Source organism: Alligator mississippiensis, chromosome 4 (genome assembly GCF_030867095.1).
Source record: "Alligator mississippiensis isolate rAllMis1 chromosome 4, rAllMis1, whole genome shotgun sequence".
Lineage (NCBI taxonomy): Eukaryota > Metazoa > Chordata > Crocodylia > Alligatoridae > Alligator > Alligator mississippiensis.
The window spans coordinates 108,842,496-108,863,381 of NC_081827.1; the positions used below are offsets into that span (position 1 = coordinate 108,842,496).

Consider the following 20,886-nt stretch of genomic DNA (forward strand, 5'->3'; position numbering starts at 1 on the left):
ATGTAGTGTCTCATGTAGATGCGCCCACTGAGGATTTAAGGCTTGATCCAGCTTCATTGGACAATGGAAAATTATCCATCAGCTTTAGTGGAAGCAGAACAGCATCTGTAAGCCCTTGTCTATGAAGGAAGCCATGTGTGGTTTAACAAAGGGAGTGTTTCTTCTGTTGATATAAGCCTTGTCCACATGGGAAAGTTATACAATTATAACCAAAACTGTGAATTTCAACTGGGTAAAATGGATGCAAACCTCTGTCTGGAAATTTATCTAGATCAGAGTGGCTTTTTTCTATTTAGTATAAATTTAATCTCAAACATCTGCTAAATTTGAATAAACCATCTTTAACCTGAGGGGTATCTATATGACATTTGTACTGGCTTAAACAGAGTATTTTAAAAATGGGTTCAACAAAACTGATGCATTTCCCATGTAGACAAATGCATTGTACTGGAAACAGGCTCTGGGTGAATATATATATCCCTGTTCTGTTTCAACTCTGGCTTGAAGCAATTTACTAAATCAGTTCCTTGCCTGCATAAGCTAAATAAATATAAAAAAGGATTGAACTAGTTTAAGGCCTAGCCCACACTTGCACAATTGTACTAAGTTAATTAACAATGTGGCTTAAAATCGGCTTAATTGATCAGCTTAGTGCAGTTCGACATGTGGATTGGGTATGTGTTTATGTCTGTAATACAATAGTTTAGCTTTCACAGGTAAATTTATGGCTTCAAGCTAAATCAATATCACGCCTTTTAAACTGCTATAAGAAGCATCATACCCCAAAAATGCACTGATTTAAAATCAGAATTACAGTAAAGAAGCATATTTTTGGCATGTGAACTTACCTTAGGAAGGTTTGCAAAATAATTTTTCACATACAAATAAATAGGTTTTCAAATGCAGGTTTATTTACTCAGTGCAAATTGCATAGGGTAATCACTCCAGGGAACCAATGGTGCCGCATCAGTTAACACCAACCGAGGATCTGAGCCAGGGTTTATATATAATGAAGCTCAGATGACATGCTTAGCTATAGAACTGATAAAGGTGAATTCTTCATAAATTAGCCTCGCTTGCTTGCTTTCTGTACGAACAGCAGCGGCCATGTCCTGAGCTGCCTTCTCTCAGCTGTAGGTGGGTTGGTGATGGGTATCTTAGTTTATAACTGCAGCTGGGAAGCTCAGCAGAGCTGGGGGGGGGGGGGGGGGGTATAGGGATGAAGTAGCATTCTGCAAGTCAGGGCATATTACAAATCACTCCAAGGGGCTGAAATCCACTCCAGTATTTGGTTGCTTCAAGAAGATCTGCTTATAAAACCTGCTGGGGAAGATGCTGCCAAGCCTCTTGGAGCTAGCTCATATTAAGCATAAGGTACCTGGCCATCCTTTTCCTTCTTCAACAATTGCTTAAATTCACAGTCCATCTGCTCCTCCCAGTCTGAGACTGCTGGGCAAGGAGATCAGCTAGCTTGCTGGGGCTCATGCTTGCAAATACTTGGGTTCATCAGGCCTGAGCTTCATGAGCTTATCCACGCAGAGCAAGATGAGAGTCAGAAACCAGAGACTCCAGCCAACAGCAGCTGCGATCCAGCCGTACTCGTCTACCCCAAGCTGGCAGCACTTGGCCGCCTGTGGGCAGAAGTCCGTATCTGATAGCAGAGAAAGCAGAATGAGGCATACAGGACATTTAATACTTAGCAGGCTTCTCTTTGCTAAGGGACAGCAGGGGGTGAGGAGAGTGACTTCTGTACACTTTGTCCAGGCCCAAAGGCTGGGTCATGGCTGAAAGTATACTGGCCCTTCAAGGGTAACCATTACTGAAAGTAACCATGTTTGTTGGAAAGAAATGGTTGTGGGCAGCTGGTCAGGAGTATGGCTTTCAGGCACTGGTATGTTCAAATTGGCGCTCAGTTTGGTTTATTAATAAAGTTAACCTGCTCCTGAAAGCTGGTTGTGGCTCTTCTACTGAACCCACAACCACTGCAATGGTGAAAGCTTTGACTTTGACTAGTTTCTCTTCATTTTACTCCCATGTCCCTTGGCACCTGCTGTATGCCAGCTGAATCCTGAGAGTGGTGGGAAACTCTTCCTAACTCTAAAAACAAGAGGAGGACAATGGACCAAACTGCCTAGGGAAATTGTTGGCTTGTCTTCGCTGGAGGTTTTTGGTTTTTGGGAAGGGGCTGGATAGACATCTATCTGGGATGGCCTAGGAACAGTGAGTCCCATATCTGTGCAGGGTGTTTGATTAGATAACCCTCAAGGTCCCTTCCAACCCCCTGTCTCTGATTGTTCTTGCAGCTCCACAGATTGGAGTAAAAGTAGATGCTTCCAGAAAAAAAACGGGGTAAGGCAGGCAGGAAAATTTCAAGTCACTAGGAGTACAGCAGTGCAGAGGAAAATCTGATTGAAATGAAAGGCCTGCAGAAATATTTTTGGGGTGGTCTAATAAAAGATACTACATTTACCCAAAGAACTGTGTCTGCAGGAATGTTTGGCACCTGAGAAAGAGAGCTTTCAGCATTTGAAAGAACCTCAGCTTAGTTAAATTTAGCATGTTTGGGGGGAGCCTGGTATCTGGGGCATGAAGGGCTCTTTCAGAAGTGTCTCCACACTCAACACATTTGCTCCGGAGGGGCCCAGTCCACTGGCAAGCCAAAAGAAAGAGTAAAGGGGAGGGGAGGGAGGGGAAAAGGGAGAGTTGTACATATGAAAAGGGAAATGCGAAGCCTGAGCTATGCTTTCATTCCTGATCCATGAAGCCTGTGAACCTGGCTGAACATCTCTGGATGCACTGGATCTGAGAGCCAACCTAATATTTGGGTGAATTTAAGATTGTAGTGGAACCTTTCACAGAACTTGACCCATCACTTAAGCTTTCACACAACTGCATTGTAACAGTAAGTCCCACTTTAGGGCATCCTTTCAATGACCTTTTATATATGCTCACTGCTTGGCTTCAGAGTGGTAGGAATGAATCAAAGTCTTACGAGGACATTGTGCTGGGATCCCGCTTCCTATGTAGTCCACCAGGGAGCCATTGGAGCTTCCTTTAGCCTCTGGCAGGAGAGAACACAGGACAAAAGGTACTTGCATTGGAAAAGGAAAAACTAGTCTTGGCCACAAGCTGGACACAGGCCTTGCTCTTGAGTATTCGATTGCTTGCACGGCCAATCTGATGGAGACCCTCTTCTGCTGGGATAAACTGAGTAAATATATCTTTATGGTGGCTGAGGCAAAATGTTAACACTTGCAGGCTGGGGGGTGGGGGTTGCAGGGGCTGCCACCATAGGTGCTGGCTTTGCCAGTACACATTGACTACTTGCTCTAAAACTACAGTTAATGAAAAAGAGAGTTGGTGCTTGTTAGGCATTGCTAGTACTGCAAGAGCCTATTTCTGTTAAAGCCAAAAAACCCCCAAAAGTTTATTCTACTTTTTAAAGTGGGATACATGGTGCTTTGCCAGGGGGAATGTGCCTACATTTTTATAATTGTGACAGAGCCTCTGACTGGTCAATACACTTGAGTAATGAGGCATGGCCGCACATTGATCTCGGTGTCAACATTCTTCCTCAGGAATGACCGTGCAGAGACATGTCAGGTGCAGGGGGCATACACAGAACTATTTTGCAAGTAAAGGGGTACAGTACACGGCCATAAAAATGTTGAAAGCCACTTTTCTAGGATGTGGGCTCCTCAGTTCAACTTTGTCACATATAACAATTTTCAGTTACAGGCTTAGAAAGAAATGTTTGTTCTTTCTTAAGGCTGAACATGATTTGTAATTGTTTCTTTTTTTCTTGTCCTATCATGCATTATACAAACATGGTTAGTCAGTTCCTGTCCTTAAGAGTTAGCAGTATAAAAATGGACAAGATGATAAAGGCTGGATAAAAATATAGTCACATCGTTATACATGAGAACCTAAGCCCAGGAAGCTTAAATTTAAAAATTTTCAAGGAGCTGGTGAGGGCCTTTTAAAATCCCAACCTCAATAACTTTCTAAAAGTTGTGCTGAAAGGCTGACAGAGCTTGGAACTGAGCCCACATCTCCTAAATCTCAGTCGTATGCCTTAATCACAAAAAATAACCTTTTCCAGTGCTGATTAGGTATGCTGTTATCTTTTCAGAAATAAAGAATCCGCAAAACTTGGCCTTACAAGGAACAGAGGAAATCAATGTCATGTCAGGTTATACTTCCCACTCATAATTACTAGCTTGTGTCTCATCTTTTATTTTAAACCATTTGACTTTTTAGAGAGCTGGAAATTCTGTCCTTTCCTCCAGGCATCTCCCCCCCCCACCCTAATACAGTGTGAATTAGAGATGGAGACTAGTAGTATTTCTAGTTCCCCTTCCCATTTTTGCCAAAAAGGGTGAATGATCTTGCAGAAGTCATAGTACTGATTTGTGCTTAGTTTTTCCATCTGTGAAACCTGACAGAAATGTCATAAAGCCTCATTAAATTAATGCTTCTAGAATGAAGTAAGCAATTTTAGAAGAAAGGCGCTGTAGCAATGCAAGCCGCTGTCGTAACTTTACCAGCTACCAGAAAACCATACACTGTAAAACAGGTTTGGTGGCCCATCTTTAAAAAAATATGTAAAAAATGCGGGTGATATTAAGACAGGAAAACATTTGCTCGTGAGTTCAAAGCATCTCCTCCACTTAGAGGAGGAGCAAAATTTGTTGCCAGGAATAGGTGCCCTTTAAAAAAAATGGATCAAATAGTACGGATATTTTAAAGTGTTTGCTTACCCCAGGAAGTTGAGTATGGAAAGCAGATGCTTGCCCTTTAGCTGCCTCTAGTACTTAATACTCTATGGAGCAAACTGAAGCTCAATGAACAGTCTGCTTTGTGAGATTTGGTTTTGCAGGTATTTACCATACTTTAGCACTCTTCAGGAAAATGTGATCAGTAGCTCTACATCATCATTTTCTTTCTAACTCTAACCATAATGCCACCTCCTTAAACATCCTAGATAAGAGACAGTGGCCCACCTTGTTTCTTGTGTAGAGAACAAACACCTTGTTCAGTCTATTAATCATCTTAATAGTGAGGCACAAGATGTTTGGATACAACACTGATGGGCACAGTGTGAGAATCTAATTAGAAGAATAAAGAAATTACCTGCTGAATAAGAACTCCAGAGAATGGTCAAAAGCAAGACGAGGGTGGTGGTGGTAGTACAAAATGCTCTAGCGAAGTGTTTCATGCTGGGAGTTTAGATCCAAGTCTGAATTTGCTTTGCAGTCGCTAGCACCTTTTGGAGATGATTCTGCAGGTCCTGGATACAATGTCAAGCCCAGTGACCAGTGGAAAGGGTGGAGCAAACTCCGGCTGCCAGTACACCTTGAACTTTCCTATCATACATTGTACAATGAAAGAGAAAGCCTTTACCCAAAACAAAAACCGGCCTGTTGGCAGCCCTCAGGGTTAGTTAATTTACAAACAGTGTAGCTGGTAGAGGTTTCCTGAAGGTCAGGTTCCATTTTCTTTGCAGAATCTACTGTAGTTAGAGACCAGGCCAGTGCATGGGGATCAGATCAGTCCCTTCAGCAATAGCCCTTGGTCTGTTCTTGTTCTTAGCAAGATTAGAGGGACTTGGAAGGAAATAGAGGTTCAGCGGGGAAATCTATCATCCGTTTTGATCTAACACCTGGATGACCCCGCACACTTGCCAGTCTTCCCTATATCACCTAGCAGTTGTGTTTTTAACCTTCTTCTGGACAACCTTTTGTATGCATCAGAGAGTAGTTCAGGCTGTAGGCCCATACCTTTGGACCCAGCGGAACAGAGATCCGCCTTCAGCTTCCTTTGTGCAAAATGAAGTTTATTTTCTACCTATGGGGACTTTTTACCATCTTTAATTTTCCCTGAGCCTGAGGAAGGGCACATGTGCCCAAAAGCTTGCAAACAAAGGTATTTTTTTGTTTTTTTGTTTTTTGCAATTGCTTAGTTGGTCTAATGAAAGGTATCATCTCCGAACCAAGAGTTCTAGAGTTGTGCAGACCTTCTTGGGCATTTTTCTTACAGAGTCCACAAAGTGCCAATTGGCCAAAGTGCCAAAGTACCTTCGAACCTGAAGGAGTGAGTGGGGAGTTTAATTGTCCACAGTCATTCAGTTTTTGCCTCTTAGCTAAGGTGAAAGTCCCATGCCAAGAAAGATGTGGTTTCATCTGTGCTTAAATGACCACCACCAATTCTATACTGGCAATGAAAGGCTCTGTATCTCTCTACTGATCCCCTTAAAAATACCTGGTACTTGAGATTCATACTTTCCATGATGAAATCAATTGATTCAAAGTTTCCCCATAGGAAGAAAACTCAGCATGTGTAGGTGAATATAAAGACAAACAGCTGAAATGGGCATGTTTACAGTTATCTACCAGGTCTTGCTTTTTGTTTTATGTTTTTGCTTGTTCACTCTTTGCACCTGATGCAGTTCATTCTTAGCACCTGATGAAGTTGCCACTGCCCAGAGCCAGTCTGTTATGGACTGTTCTTGCTGGAGCCATCCATCTGTGTACCCTGTATGTTCCTTCTGTTGACACTGAAGCACTTGTGGCTAGTGATGTGTTGCTTAACAGTAGATCTGGATGTATGATCAAACTCTGTCATGCAGGAATCTTTAAATAAATAAACCCTTGCAGGACTGGCTGTTCTTAAAAAGTTTCTTTGTTCCCCAGGCAGGCATCTTATGCCTTTTAAAATTGACCTACAGAATCCTTTTAGCTATTGGTAATTTTCATATTGAGGGCTTTCCTTTATTTTCTGAAATGTGTGCTTTAACGTGAGCACCATGTTATCTCAAAAACAGAAACAGTTTACTGAGAAGAAAGTCCTCTGCCCTCTTTCACCCTTCTCTCTTTAAATTTCTTATCTTTGGTTTCTGCTGGAAGTTGGTCTTGTAATTAATTCTGCAACCATGAGCAACATAAATGCTCAATGTATAATAGAAATGTTTGGGAGGAAAAAGTAAAAATAACTCCATGGTTGCTTAGTGAAAAAAAAATGTGCCCTGTGATAAAACACCTTTAAAATTCTAACCATTATCCAAACAGTATGCGTCTGGTTATATTTAACAATTTCTAACTCTAAGAGAGACGATCTGCCTTCAGGCTATTTGCATAGCTAAAGAGTATTTTATGTGCAAGAAGATTTATTCCTTTACTTTATTCGTTTAATTGTGATGCCCATGATGTGCCTGATCCTAAATCCATTTAAATCAATGGGCTCCCTTTGACTTCAATAGGTTTTGGATCAGGGTTAAAATTAAGGACTTGTCTAATGAGCTCAGATATTATACAGCATCAGCCAGCCCTGCTAAAAGTTCTCCTCGCACATAATTGGAATTTATTTCACACCTTACCTGTAACACTTCGATATTTCAGTGCTGCCTCTCTCTTCAGCAGAGGCCTCTAATCATGCTGAATTGCATTAGGAGACTCTCTGAACTAGTTTCTTAGTTTTGATCTATTCCAATATTTGAACTTTAGTATCTGGAGGGGAAAGGCTAGTTTCTGAATTAGAGAAATTATAAATGGGAAAGAATGTAGGCCATCTTGTCTGTTGTCTACCTTAGATTTTTCTCCTCCATATTATTCCGGTTTCCAGGGACACTTCTTCCAGCTCCCTATTGCAGCAGGTTCAACTATAAGTATAAACCAGTTAGCCTGTATTCACTGTAGGATGGTTGATTAAGCCAAGTGAAAGAGGGGCCAAATATCAGGGTACACAAATCCAAATGTCCCCTGAAAGCATACTTAAACATATATACATATATCTGGCTCGTTCAAGGAATTATATATCTCTATATATATCTATATATATAATTCCTTGAACCAGCCAGATTAACACATGTACACACATCCTTACTATTTCTTTCTCTTACTGTTTAGTGTATTACCATTTGGATCTATTTTCTACATTCTTAGATTATTTTGTCAACTTCCAAGTCAACCAGGATGATACCTGGTTGGATACATTTTGATGGGCTACCCAACATAGAAAATATAGGGTGTATCCATTAATCAATTCCTAGCCACTTATTCCTTTTAGGCAGCTCCCAGTTCTAGGTTGTTCACTAGTTTCTTTGTTCTGAGCTGGAGTCTTCTGATCATCAAGCAAGCCCAGGCTTGGGAGACCTTAAGAAATTCATCCTTTCTTACCATCCCAGGGAGGCCTAACATCAGGCTCAGCTAACATGTATTTCCAAATGCCCTGCCCAGCTTATTTTCCATTGATGGAGCTTCCTCAATTATTCCTGGGGCTCTGTGCCATCCTCCCACAGCCCTGATAGGCATTTTTTCCTGAAAATGTCAAAAGTGGGATTTTGGACTCTTTTAGTGATTTTTGCTTCATACTACCTGACATTGAAATGTCTGTGGTAAAAGCTGCCTCCTGGGTTTCAGTTTCTCTCTTACTGCTTTTCATAGCCCAACTGCCGTTGTGACCCTTGGTGTATGATTATTTTTTTGCAGTCTCAACTGAAGCTAATCTCTGCTGTAACCCTGGTGGAGTAATAGGATGAGGGAGTAGCGGACATGGCATTCCATAACCTAAAATAGCTAAAGCAATACAAATTCCCTTTTTGAACAAAGTATTTTGTCTTCGATAACTGTTTCTAGCACTTCCAGCCCACCTGAGTTGTGGCCTTTGTTCTGCTATTGCAATGAGCAGCTTTGGTGTAAAGAAGGCTTATTTATTTAGGTGCTGTCAGGATACGTTGTACGCAGGTCTTTCTGGCTTAATCAGGGAAAGTCTCTCCAGTTCCATCTGGCAGAGCTGCTGCACACAGACAACGAGACACTGACTCCAAGATACAGGAGTAAGTAGAATCGCCAAACCCCCCACCTGGCTAGTTACTTAAGGTGATGGTGGTGTTGTGGGAGGCAGGTGCTTTTTGGAATGGAGTTTATTCCATTGTCTGGTCACCCACAGTGGTAATTTAATCTTGGATAACACTCTTTTTTAAATAATGTTCTCCATGCAAACTACCGATGTAATGAAGTAGATTGCCCTTTCGACGTCTATCATCAGTCCATGGAAGTAATACAAATGGCATTTACTTCATTCCATATTCACTGGTCAACTAGTTGGAGTCAGTCTTCTTTAGCAAATCAGGGATCTTAGCCATGCTGAGCTAGGGAGGTCCATACATCTGGACATGCCATGCCCCTTCCCCCACTCTTTCAGCTATGTGTCACAATAGCTTTTTGCTGTAGTTCTAGGTCTGGTCCTGAAAACACCCTGGATAAACAGAGAAGAGTCTTATCATTTGTCCAAAGAAGCTAGAAGAAAAACCAGGTAGCATTAAACTAATAGTACACTGCAGCCTTATTTTGAGAGAGGATGAACTGCAGTTAAGCCTCAGACTTAGGAGATATTTTATGGCATTGATACACCTCAGCCAATAAATGAATGATTGTTTTCATTCTCTAGGATTATACTCATGTCTAGCAACCTCTTTGGATGGCACTGAACTCTTTGACCAATAATATCTTCTCAAAGTGCTGTTTGAAAAGGGAGAAGCAATACCTTGTCTTTCAGTAGGTCAGTACCTGGCCCCAGTTAATTGGTCTCAGTTTGTGCTGAGGTTTTCTTTCCCTAGCTCTAGGTACAGCACCTCAACAGTGGCCATTCCCAGTTCTTGTCATCTAATTAAAAAGTAAAACTCACAGATACAGTATAGAAGAGAAGAGCAAATCACATGCTAAACAGGCATGAAGCAGGCCACTGCCATGACTAGCATGGTGTCTAGGTTCAAAGGTTAGGAAAGGTAAAAGCTGACTCATGATTTCAGCTGAGTCAGTATAGGGGTACTCAACTGGTCAGCAATTTGTTCCCTTCCCTCCCTTTCTAGCCCAGAAACTAAAATCTGAGGCCCTCCAAAGCACAAGGAGTTTTTGAAACTATAGGCCTTCTATATTAGAAAGCTCTTTGTTTCTGCTAAGATGTCTGTTTACTCTCCTGGTCCAGCTGTGTCTTTTAGCTTTTGAGCTCAGTCAAGAGAAAGACCAGAATAGGCTGTCTCTGCATGACCACTGCCTCCCTATTTACACTGGGCTTGGTATCCAGAAAAGGGGAAAGATATTAAGTTGTTACTTACCTAAATTAAATGAACCTGGTTTCTCTGAATAATGTTAAGCAGACTCTTACCTAGTGAGATAATAATGCCATTTTGGAAAAAATATTTACATCAGCTTTCAGCAAAAGGTTGGCTAATGCTAAAAGAGTGAATTTGGGGCAGAGGCCCTAGTTTGGACATGATACCGACTCCTCTTGGATAGCTTACGCGGTCTCTGCCTGTGATTTAGCTGCTCTATTGGAAAAGGAAGGTCTTATAGTCTCCATGTGGAAACGTGGCATCCATTGACATCAATGCAAGGTTCGCCACTGACTTCAACTGAGCCAGGATTTTACTCTTAGTCCTTTACTTTAGTATTTGAAGTGGGGTAAGGACTATAAATCATCCTTTCTCATCACATTGCTCCCATTCCATTAAATCAACCAAAAATAAAGGCCCCCAAATCAGCATTTGTTATTAGAAACCCAACCTTTCTTTTGTGGTAGTACCCCCTTAGTGTGATTCTGTATTTCACAGTATGATGATAGCAACAGCTTGCCTGGAAGAAAGTCATGGCTCTTTCTCTTGTCCTGTTTGATTTACAATATTGTCTCTTTGTTTTATACCTGATGAATAGAGCTGTGCATAAAACAGCTTACTGGTTTTTGTTTCCTGGTAGTTGCTATTTCTTTAACCAATATTTGCACATGAGTATTTACTGGCTGATTGAGCTCAGCGTACATCACCTTGCAGAAGTTTGTGCTCGTTTGAGAGCACCTTGGCTGTGCAAGCAGGCATGGCCGATTTGTTATTAATCACAACACTGTATGCAGATGCGGCACAGCCAACCTTTGTCAGAGATCTGACATGAAAGATTTAGACAGAGCCAGGCAGCTCCTGATCCATTCTGCTCACTGATTGTTTTAGGACAAAATGGGTCTCTCTTCTCTGGTCTAGACCAGTTCAGCACTGAAAAGAAAAAAAAAAAACTTCTAATGCCACTTATAAGGAAAGAACAGTTAAGTTCAGTCTGTCATTTGCTTCTCAGTTGAGCAGTTGAGGTAGAAGTAGTTCCAGAGTTCTTCAGACTACATAAAAAGCAGGTGAAGAAGGTAAGAGCAGTCATTTGTGTTATCTTACATGAGGAACTGAGCTAGCTAAGCCAAAACTCAACATTTTCATTGCTGAAAATAGAAATCGAATGAGTCAATGGGACATGTTTTATTCCCTTATTAAGGAAGTGGCTGGTGCAATATTAATTGATGATTGAGAGTTGAGATACGGTACTATTCTTTTAATGAAAAAATCAAGAAATAACTCTTACAGCACTGAGTTTTATTACATTTCAATTCTGGTAGATTCTTATCATCCCCTGGTACTCTTGGAAGAGAACAAATGGAGTAGCTGTGAATGCTTGTTTAGCTGAATAATTTAATGGAAAATGAGGTGAGAAGGATACTGAATTAGCCAGAGATATAGACAGCTGACAAATTCAGTTTGGGATATATACAATATTAATAAAAGAGCTGATAAATTAAGTGAGAAATGTCTGGTAAGTTCATGGGAGTTGAGAGGGTAGTGGCTTTTCCATCCCACGAGAATTTTCAAGATTTTTTAAAATGTTCCCATTCCAAATCAGTCCAAACATTCAATTTTTATGTTCACAAATGATTGACTGGAAAAAAAAATCAGTTTAGATGAATAGAAACATGTTGTTTAAATAATTTCATTACAATTTGTTGGATTTTGATCTTTAATTAAAAAAAAACACTTTTTGCCCAAGATGACTAAAAATTTAGGACTAAAAGTTGTTTCTATTTAAAATGTAAAACCATTTGATTTGAAAACTTGAAATGGGATAATCATAAATTAAAAAAAAAAATTCAAATGGGATCACTTGAAAAAATCCAACCCTTTTTGTGAGCTCTTTCAGGTCTTGGGTATTGGCATTGCCTGATGAAAAAAGGTTTTGTTGGAAAATTGGCAAAATATCAAGTACATAATACTAATAGCTGATATATTTTACTTTAGCAGCTACTCGTTATCATATGTTTCATTTTCTCTACCTTAAACTACTGAGCAGACAAGCACAGTGAGCTATTCAAGCTCAGAGGAAAAAGGACATGAATTGCCTAAATACAAAACATTGACTGCAATGGCTATGTGTACCATAGACCATTAGCATGTTTTGTAAAAATCTACTAGTTTCTGGTTTTCCTTTCTAAAAATGGCCTTAGCACTTTAAAGAATGAGGCGATTTGAACACATGCCAAGCTAGCGAGACTAAGCATTGTGAAGCCAGGTTGAAAAAAACCCAGCAGATTAGGGACAATTTCCTTCCCCACCTCTGTCATTAGGTGCAGTTAGTTTTGGTTTAAAAATGTACGCTTGGGAATGAATTTTCAAAATTAAATGAAAGCAGATAATGTGTCCACTTGTGTATTTTATCTGGGCAAGCAATTTCTGTGCATATACATGCAAATTAGATAATTACGTGCATGACTGATTAGTTAGTGGCAATTAACACATGCAGTATCCCAGTGTAAATAATGGTAACAACATGCACAAAGCAAGTGTAGAAGGGCATGTGCATTTTGGTGTGTGTTATTGCATGTGCCTAATTTTGCCAATAGCCCTTTATGAAAGAAAGTATGTACTATAAAGCCAAATATTTAATATAAATAGTGGAAGAAGTAGTTTATTCTAATTGGAATGAAAACGGTTTTTCCTTTTGTGGTGGAAACAATTCCCTGTGCTGCGCTCTCCATCCAAATCCAGCAGAATTAAAGCGTGAGCGAAACTGACAACAAACAGACCTGTCTCCTTTACTTGTCTGGTTTCAAGCCTAATGGAAGAAGTGATCAGGTCTGTCAGTTCATCGCTGTTCCGTGCATGCCCCTGACAAATTCAGTCTTTCAGAGACTCGGCATCCAAAATACATTACTCACCCACATGTTGGGGATGTAACTCCACGCCAGGTACAGAGAGAAGAGAGGATGCAGTGTCCTAATGACAAGTGTGCGCTCACGCTCATTCCCCACCCCACTTCTGATGGTCTACCTGGTTGTGGCAGTGTGTGAAGAATCCTGTTCAAATTGCAGTGCCATAGTGTTTCTTCCACCTCTGCGGGTGATGCTGTACACATCAAACCCTGGGGTTGTTCTTTGCTCTCAGGGGTCTTCCTGACTGTAGCAACCAGGAGGAGAATGACTGGAAAGAGAAAAACTATAAGGAAATAGAGGATGGGTGGAGGGGCTTCCTTCCCAGGCTCACCCGCTCTGGAATTCCTTACACCCTGGATTTTCTCTCTGGAAGGGTATAAATGGTGAGAAACAAAGTCCATCCTTAGGTCCATCTGGTTTTCCCAAAGTGTTGCTCTTGATGACTAACTCAGGTAAAAAGCCCTTTGATTGTATCCAGGGGCCCTGACCATTGGCTGCAGTAAATCCCCTTATACCACCCTTATACCACAGGAGAGGAGGCATGGGAATCCACTGAATCACCCCCCCAAGACAGGGATCCTCTAGGATAAAGTGGAGTGTCTCTCGCTGACATAGCCCTGCACTCCCTGCCCCTAGGAACAAGTGTCTGGGTATGCTAGAGGGTGGTGTATGGCAGCACTGCTCTATTTTCTCACCAGTCTGGCTGCAGCATGGTCCACACACAGCCACCATGAAGTTAGAGCAGCCCTGTGGAAGGCTGGATGGGGTTTGGCCATCGCCACCCCATAGCTGAGTCGTGACTGCAGCTATTTCCAGTTCAACTATTGCCTTTCCTTATGTTGTACCAAAATGCCCCCAAGCTTTGCTAGAGACTTTTAATGCCCAGAGGCGAGTGGTGTGCTGGGTGCCCACCGATTAGCTCTCATCCTACCGGCTTAGGAAGACCATGTTTCTGCAGCATTTGGTGTTTTGAGGTGTGGCATGAAGCAGCCTCTAACCCCCTCCCCATAACAATATCTTTGCAGAACCAGCACGAGCAAGATGGCCTTTCGGAGCGAGGAGATGTGCTTGACTCAGCTATTTCTCCAGGTGGAGGCTGCGTATTGCTGTGTGGCAGAACTTGGAGAGCTGGGGCTGGTTCAGTTCAGAGATGTAAGTAGGTCCAAGGTCCTTGGGGAGGAATGGTGGGAGGATGGTTCTTGACAATCACATACCTGGTCTTATGCAGTGCTTTCTCACTAGTAGATCTTGAAGCACTTGACACAGGTGGTCAGTATTGTTAGCGCTATTGTATCAACAAGGCAAAATTGAGGCATAGAGAAGTGAAGGGACACACCCAAGGGCATCCAGCAGACTAGTAGAGTTAGGAACAGACCTTAAATTTCTATCCAGTAGGCAACACTGCTTTCCTTCCATTATTAAAAAGCCATTATAAATGTGGTTGTCCTTAAAAATAAGGTTCATTCCCCAGCTTTGCCACAAGCGTCTCCCTGAACAAATCACTTACTCCCAGTGCCCCTCATTTCCCTTTCTGTAAATGGGGGATAAAAATAATACTGTCCTTAAAATCAATCTCTTCCCAACTTCCTCCCTTTGAATGTCCCTGTTACCTTTTGGTGATTTTCTGAAGTGGGTATCTACAAGAGTGCTACACAAGGGCAAAAACTGCATCAGGTGTTAAAATGTCCAATGACAAAACTATAAAATATTTCTATGAGGCTGTTGGCTACAAATGTCCAACTCGGGATCCTTAAAATTCTGGTTTATTAGGCAGATTGAAACACTGTAATGAGTTAAATCATAAACCTTGGGGCTGGTCCTTCCATACACACACACACACACACACACACACACACACACACACACACACACACACACAGTAGCAAGCTACAAGAGCCAGGTATGCCTATCCCACAGGTGCTGGAGTCTGTCGTTGAGGCTTCTTTCAGCGTGGTGTTATCTTCCAGAAGGAGTCTCCGGCTGGTCCTTCTGGCTGGACAGGTCGGGTGCTGGTCAAGTTGGAGATCAAGAGGGCGCCGCTGAGGGTCACTTTTCACTTCTTTTTATCTGTCCTTGGCAGACTTTGGTGACTCCCCAGTTTTCAGGTTTGCCCAATCCAGGGGTCGTTGACCCTCGTGGGACTTCCCCCCTTGGTGGCTACTAGATGGCATCTGTCAGCCCCAGGGGTCGTCCGCATGTACATGCAGGTTTGGGAGTCCGTTGATGAATTTTGAATAGGGCTCTGGGAGTGGTCGATTTGGAGATATTCAGCCCAAAAGTTGGTCCCCGGCGTTGATTAACTCAGGCCAGGGCTTCTAGCCCTTGATCACTGACGTTTAGAGATGTCCCCGTTGTTACATTGTCTTCTATTGATTTCTTCCGTTGGTTGATCTGCAGTTTCCTTAGGTGTTAATTGCTGCCTGCTACCATGTTACACATTCAATCACTGATTCACTTCCTCTTTCAGGGGCCAGCCTGATACAGGGAAGGGCAGTTTGATTCCTGCCCTTGTTAACATTGTTACAATGTATAACTTACTTATGAAACTAATCACATTTAGTTGAAAGTTGAAAGGTGAGGAATATAAAATATAAGCTACAAAAGTAATGCCATGGCACACAAATAGATAAAAATACCAAAATACAAGGGAGATACAAAATGCACACATACAAATTTCAAAACACAATTCCTTATCTTAAAGTGAAAGAAGGAGGAAGGAAGAAAAGGTAGAAGAGGGAAAACATATCCAAGGAGGGGAGAGCAACTGCAGGCAAGAGGAAAAGGGGCTTTCTGCTACAAGGCTGGAAACTGACATTTGTGCCTGACTTTCTGAGGTGAAAAGCAAGAGTGGCTGAAATATTCTGAGTGGATTAATGGAGAGAGAGAGAGGGCGAGAGAGAGAGAGGGCCACTCTGAAGACATCTACACTGGGAAAATGCCTAAGCACTGGTCAGCACTGATGCCAGCAATGATGGAGCCTGTAGGGTAGACACAAATGTCTATTCCTTTGGGGTGGTGTTAGCAGTGGAAGCTGCACTAGAGATAGGAAACGGTAGTGCAGACCTGTCCTCTGTTGTCATTTCAGCTACCTCTGGTGGATTTGTACCACCACAGATGAGTGCTTTAATAGGTAGCCTTCTGTATCTGAGGCTCATGAAAAAGATGTATAGACCTAATAAATAAATGTGACATAGGTAGGCACAAATTTGATTGTTAAAATGAACAAAGGGGGAAGAACGGCTCTGAGTGTTGTTCATGGGACAGCAAATCTTTTGCTGATTGACTGATGCTTGCAGAGTGGCATAGATGACGTGAGTTGGAGGATTTTGAGTCAGGTTCCTTGGTCACAAGTGGCAAGGTGCCATACCCAGGAGTAGTACCACCCTTGGTACTTGCATTAGAACTGTACCACAGAGAAAGGCACTGCTTTGTCAGGAGAATAGGTAAGATGAATCACTGTGCAAAAATGTCTAGCTTGTCATGCAGGAAGCCAGATCCAGGGTCCCCAGTAATCTTTTCTGGCCTTAAAACTCTGTAAAACCAAATGATTCCACCTCAGTCAAGACTTTTCTTGATAGTCTACATAAAGTCACAGTTGAATGGACTTAAGATACCAGTCAAGGTTGAGTCACACTGATATCCTGAGGAAGTTTGACTACTGCTGCTAGTAACATATCTTCTGTGGCTAGAAGACTGTCTGTTGGTCCACCAATGCATAAGGCATCATCTTTTACAAATTCTAATATATATTTGAATTAAATATAACCACAAGCCATCACTGGGTTTGGTTTTCCTTACATTTTTAGCTGAACATGAACGTGAACAGTTTCCAGAGAAAGTTTGTGAATGAAGTGAGAAGATGTGAATCCCTGGAGAGGATCCTACGTAAGTAGATAAATGGTAAAAGGCTTTGTCTTTAGAACCACAATGATCCTAGTATTAAAATAAAAAGTTCTCCAGCTACCAGACAGATTAAATGGAATTTGTTGTGAAGATGGTGCTATTTTCATCACTGTTTCCCCTTTTATCGGAAGGGTCTGAAACACTTAAAATGCATCCAGTAAGTCTCACTACACACTGTGGGTTTGGTGGGTATCACTGTTATTTTGCAAGTGGGCAAATTTGGGTAATGAGAGGTTAAGTACAGCCCCCTGCCATATATTATGCAATTAACTGGTTAATTGTGCACTAAGTTTAGACTGCCCATATGCACAAAGCCATAATCCATAGTCCACATGCACAAATCCATAATAAAGATCATGCCATAAAAATGTCCATCCAGCTATAAAAAGAGCCAACCAGCTACAAAGTTAGCACTTGAAAATGTGTAACAACTTTATAGCTGGTTTCTATCCAGCTTTAATTTGAACGTCTGGCAGGGTCCTAACTAACATAAAATAACAGGACACATCAGTAGCTGAGCTACAAATTGAACTCAGGACTCCCAAGTCCGAGTCCTGCATTCTGACCACTGGAATATACTTCCTGTGGCAAAATACACCATCCTTTAAAACAGGCAATCAGTGAACAAACAGTAGTTTGTTTTAAAAGACTTTTCAATGTTTAACATTTTTTTAAATAATTATTTTTCATAACTTATAAAAGCTCACCATTTTTGGTTGGGCTTGCTAATAGATGGTTCTGTTTTAGAAGTAAATCTGCCTACAGAAATCCTTACAATTTCCACTTTTAAGCGGAGAAAAAGGTAATACAGTAGTGTGATTCATCCATTGATCTCAAACCCCATTCCAGAAGTAGGTAAGCCTTGTTCTCCTCATTTTATAGCTGGTTCCATTGAGGCACAGACAGGGTAAAAGTCCTGGCCACTGTCCCATGATGAGGGCATGTACAGACAAAATGTTTATACTAACAAAATTGGCTTTACACCATTGTGTAAGAGTAGTTGACAGATAACAAGCCCCTGAACTGAGGTAACTGTCCAAACCAGCAAAGAATTACTGCTGAAGAATCATGGTAAAACTCCATCAGTGTAAGTTGCACCAGTGTTTATGTTGTCTATCCACATTTATTCTAGGATAGATGTTTGCTAAGCGTATAAGGCTCTGTAATTGTGCCCTATCTGTGAGCTAGCCTGGGATAGCTGTATGTCTATCCATTCCTGATTCCAGTGTAATTTACAGTGATATAAAAATCTGGTGTCAGTTATACCAGGATACATTTGTCTGTCTGTGCTCTGCGTTAATACCATGGCTGGGAATAGGATATATGTCTCTTGAGTCCCAGTCAGCCAACTGATACCCACAGAAGGAGGCCTAAAGAACCAGACACTGCCTATAGGAGATTCCCTTTAGGGTGCATCTACATGAGACTTTTACTGAGCAGTAGACTAATTAGTAAATGTTGCAAATCTACACATCACCCCTATTAGGCTGGAGTAAACTAATTTACTCCACAGCAGGACAGTACTTGTAAATAGAAGTGCTATTTTGCTGAGGTGTAAAAACTCAGCAGCAGCACACATGTAGAAGCTGCCCCAGCTGGCTGGGGTATGAAGGTGCTTCAGTGTGGGCTGCCTGCTGTGTAAATGCTCACCAGGGAGCCATAAACTCTGGTGTAATAACCACTGGAGTTTATTGCATCACATTAATATGCACATGTAAGTGCACCTGTATTGGTTCAAGTTGCTAGCCCAATCATGATGGAAGGTGAAAGCTGCCTTGCTTCCTGAGGGCAGCTTTATTTCAGCAAGCTCACATCAAAGAACTAAATGTCATAAAGCTGGGTGAAACAGGACTCTGCTCCTCCAACTGCTGACCACAGTTCTAGCAAAACCCTGAAGCACATGCTTAACTTTAAACCCATTAATTGCCATCAGTGTTCAGCCCCTGATAGGGCTGATGCCCCACATTGACTCATAGAAAACTAGGGTTGGAAGGGACCTCAGGAGCTCATTAGTCCAACCCCCTGCTAGATGACCTCCTGAGGTCCTTTCCAACACTAATTTGTGGAAGAGTGCATCTGTGTGACTCAATAGTCCTAAATAGAGTGTAAACATCCAAGTGGCATGGCAGAAGGCTGCTTTTGCAGGTTTCTAAATAAGCCTACAGAATGAAATGACGGACCAGAAAATTTAGGAGAAAGGGGAGGGTCTAGTACAGTGAACTGTGGCCTCCCAGTGGAGGTTGGGACTTCCTGGATAAACTGCTATGTTGAGGTTTTGCAGGGAACAGCCCTTTCTTGTGAGGGAGCAGGTGCGTTGACCAGGGAGCTATTTTGTGCTTTCGTGACTGTGATGAACTTATCTCAGTAATTGAGGCAAGGCATATGTAATTATGTCTTTTCTTTGGAAGGAGTAGCTTGCTTGCTGCTGAGGACAGCAGTTTGGAGCAAGATTCTCATATAACCAGGATTTTCACAGAGATTTGACAAACTCCCCTAGACCGTATATAAAATGGCATTTGGATACTGTGGCCACAATGCTCTGTTGTCATATGCAGGCCACTCAAGCTATATCCAGAAACTAGAAACAGCCAATGCTGACAACACCCAGGTGAGCTTAGCCAGGCCTCTGTGTGGTTTCCTTGCAGGCTTTCTGGAAAATGAGATGGAAAACGAGACTGTGATTATCAAATCAGAAAAGTATCCAGAGACCCCCTTGCCTCGAGAAATGATTGATCTGGAGGTACGGAGCTCAGCACTGCCTTAAAGGCACAGGGAGAAACCTGGGCTGAGAGAGGTGGTGGGATTATATATTTATGTGCATATGGTTAACATCTCACATGGGCTTGCCAGTGAAGGAACATGCCTCACCAGTGGCCAACATTCACAGACGACATATTCCCAGGTTCATCTGTATTGTTTTGTAGTTGTGGCACTAAACCTGCTCGTTGGATTAATAATGCTGCCCATATTTTTCACCACCAGTCCTAGAGCAGTTTATTACAAAGGTAAGTTTACTCAATTATCCCCATTTTGACAGGGGAGGGAATGGAGGAACAGGTTAAACAACCTGCCTGCTCACCCAGCCAAGCCACAGCAGACCCCGGAAGGGAATCAAACACTCCTGACTTGAGCTGTGTAGCTTGCTCCAGGGTGTTCGCAGGTGGAACTAATTCATCACAAGCCCGCTGATAAATTGTGGTGGTTTTATGAGTTGCAGCCCATTTGTTCCTCTTTTTTTAATGTGTTAGTTTTTGCAGGTTCCCAATCTGTACCATTTGTTTCTGACCCTGTCCTATTACCTGCTGTGCTGTAGCTGCAGCCTTTACTGGCTTGTCATCACGGTTTTCCCTGAAGTGTTATCTGGGGCTTTAACCATGATGTTCAAGGCTAGATCCTCTCTTCCTGCCTTGGGTCCATGATGAAATTCTTCACTGTTTCAGCACATCAATTAAGGCTGGAGTTTTTGAGGGCTCCTGAGGGATCTCACCAATCAGCTCTTCTCTGCCCAGTCCCAATCCAATATATTAATAGCAAAGACTTTCCCAGTCATGAAAACCATAGCATTTCATAGGGGCTTGTCAAGACACTATGGAGCCTCTGCAGCTGACAGCTGGGCTGTCAGCAATATGGGCAAAGCCCCTTAGTGCAGACAGTGTAAGGGAACAGGCTTCAGCTGGCATGGTAGTACCTCCTTAACAACATGAGCTAATAGCAGGAAGGATGTGTCAGCTGCAGGTGTGACTCCCCCCCAGCATATTTCTGTCAGCAAAGCTTTTGCTCAAGATATCAGGTCTTTTGTAAAGGTCCACAAAACTCTTGATTTTTGTCTTCTCTTCCATACTCTGCTTTCCTGTACTGCACCAACTATTTTCCTTAGCACTTTGTTTTCATACACTTGCAGGCTTTTTCTATTTGCCCTTTTCAGAGTCCAGGATTCACATCCATATAAAGGACAGGTTGAACAATTGT

At 42.0% G+C, this 20,886-nt stretch overlaps 2 protein-coding genes across 3 annotated transcripts in view; one reads left to right on the forward strand and one right to left on the reverse strand.

The window, feature by feature from the left end:
- Positions 1 to 889: 889 nt before the first annotated feature.
- On the reverse strand, positions 890 to 5,374 carry TMEM213 (transmembrane protein 213). Its single transcript, XM_006264695.3, has 3 exons — positions 5,134 to 5,374; positions 2,993 to 3,061; positions 890 to 1,651 (listed from the first exon to the last, which is right to left on the reverse strand). The coding sequence occupies exons 1-3, from the start codon at positions 5,216 to 5,218 to the stop codon at positions 1,482 to 1,484; spliced, it is 324 nt and encodes a 107-aa protein (XP_006264757.1). The 5' UTR covers positions 5,219 to 5,374; the 3' UTR covers positions 890 to 1,481.
- Positions 5,375 to 11,005: 5,631 nt separating this feature from the next.
- Positions 11,006 to 20,886, forward strand: part of ATP6V0A4 (ATPase H+ transporting V0 subunit a4) — a 56,937-nt gene continuing 47,056 nt past the window's right edge. Inside the window, exons 1-4 of one of the 2 annotated variants that reach the window (XM_019489682.2) lie at positions 11,006 to 11,184; positions 14,040 to 14,166; positions 16,821 to 16,899; positions 19,563 to 19,657. In XM_019489682.2, coding sequence (XP_019345227.1) covers positions 14,056 to 14,166; positions 16,821 to 16,899; positions 19,563 to 19,657 — 285 coding nt within the window. In that variant the 5' untranslated portion in view covers positions 11,006 to 11,184; positions 14,040 to 14,055. The remainder of the gene's footprint in view (positions 11,185 to 14,039; positions 14,167 to 16,820; positions 16,900 to 19,562; positions 19,658 to 20,886) is intronic. The other variant, XM_006264694.4, reaches the window with a different exon arrangement.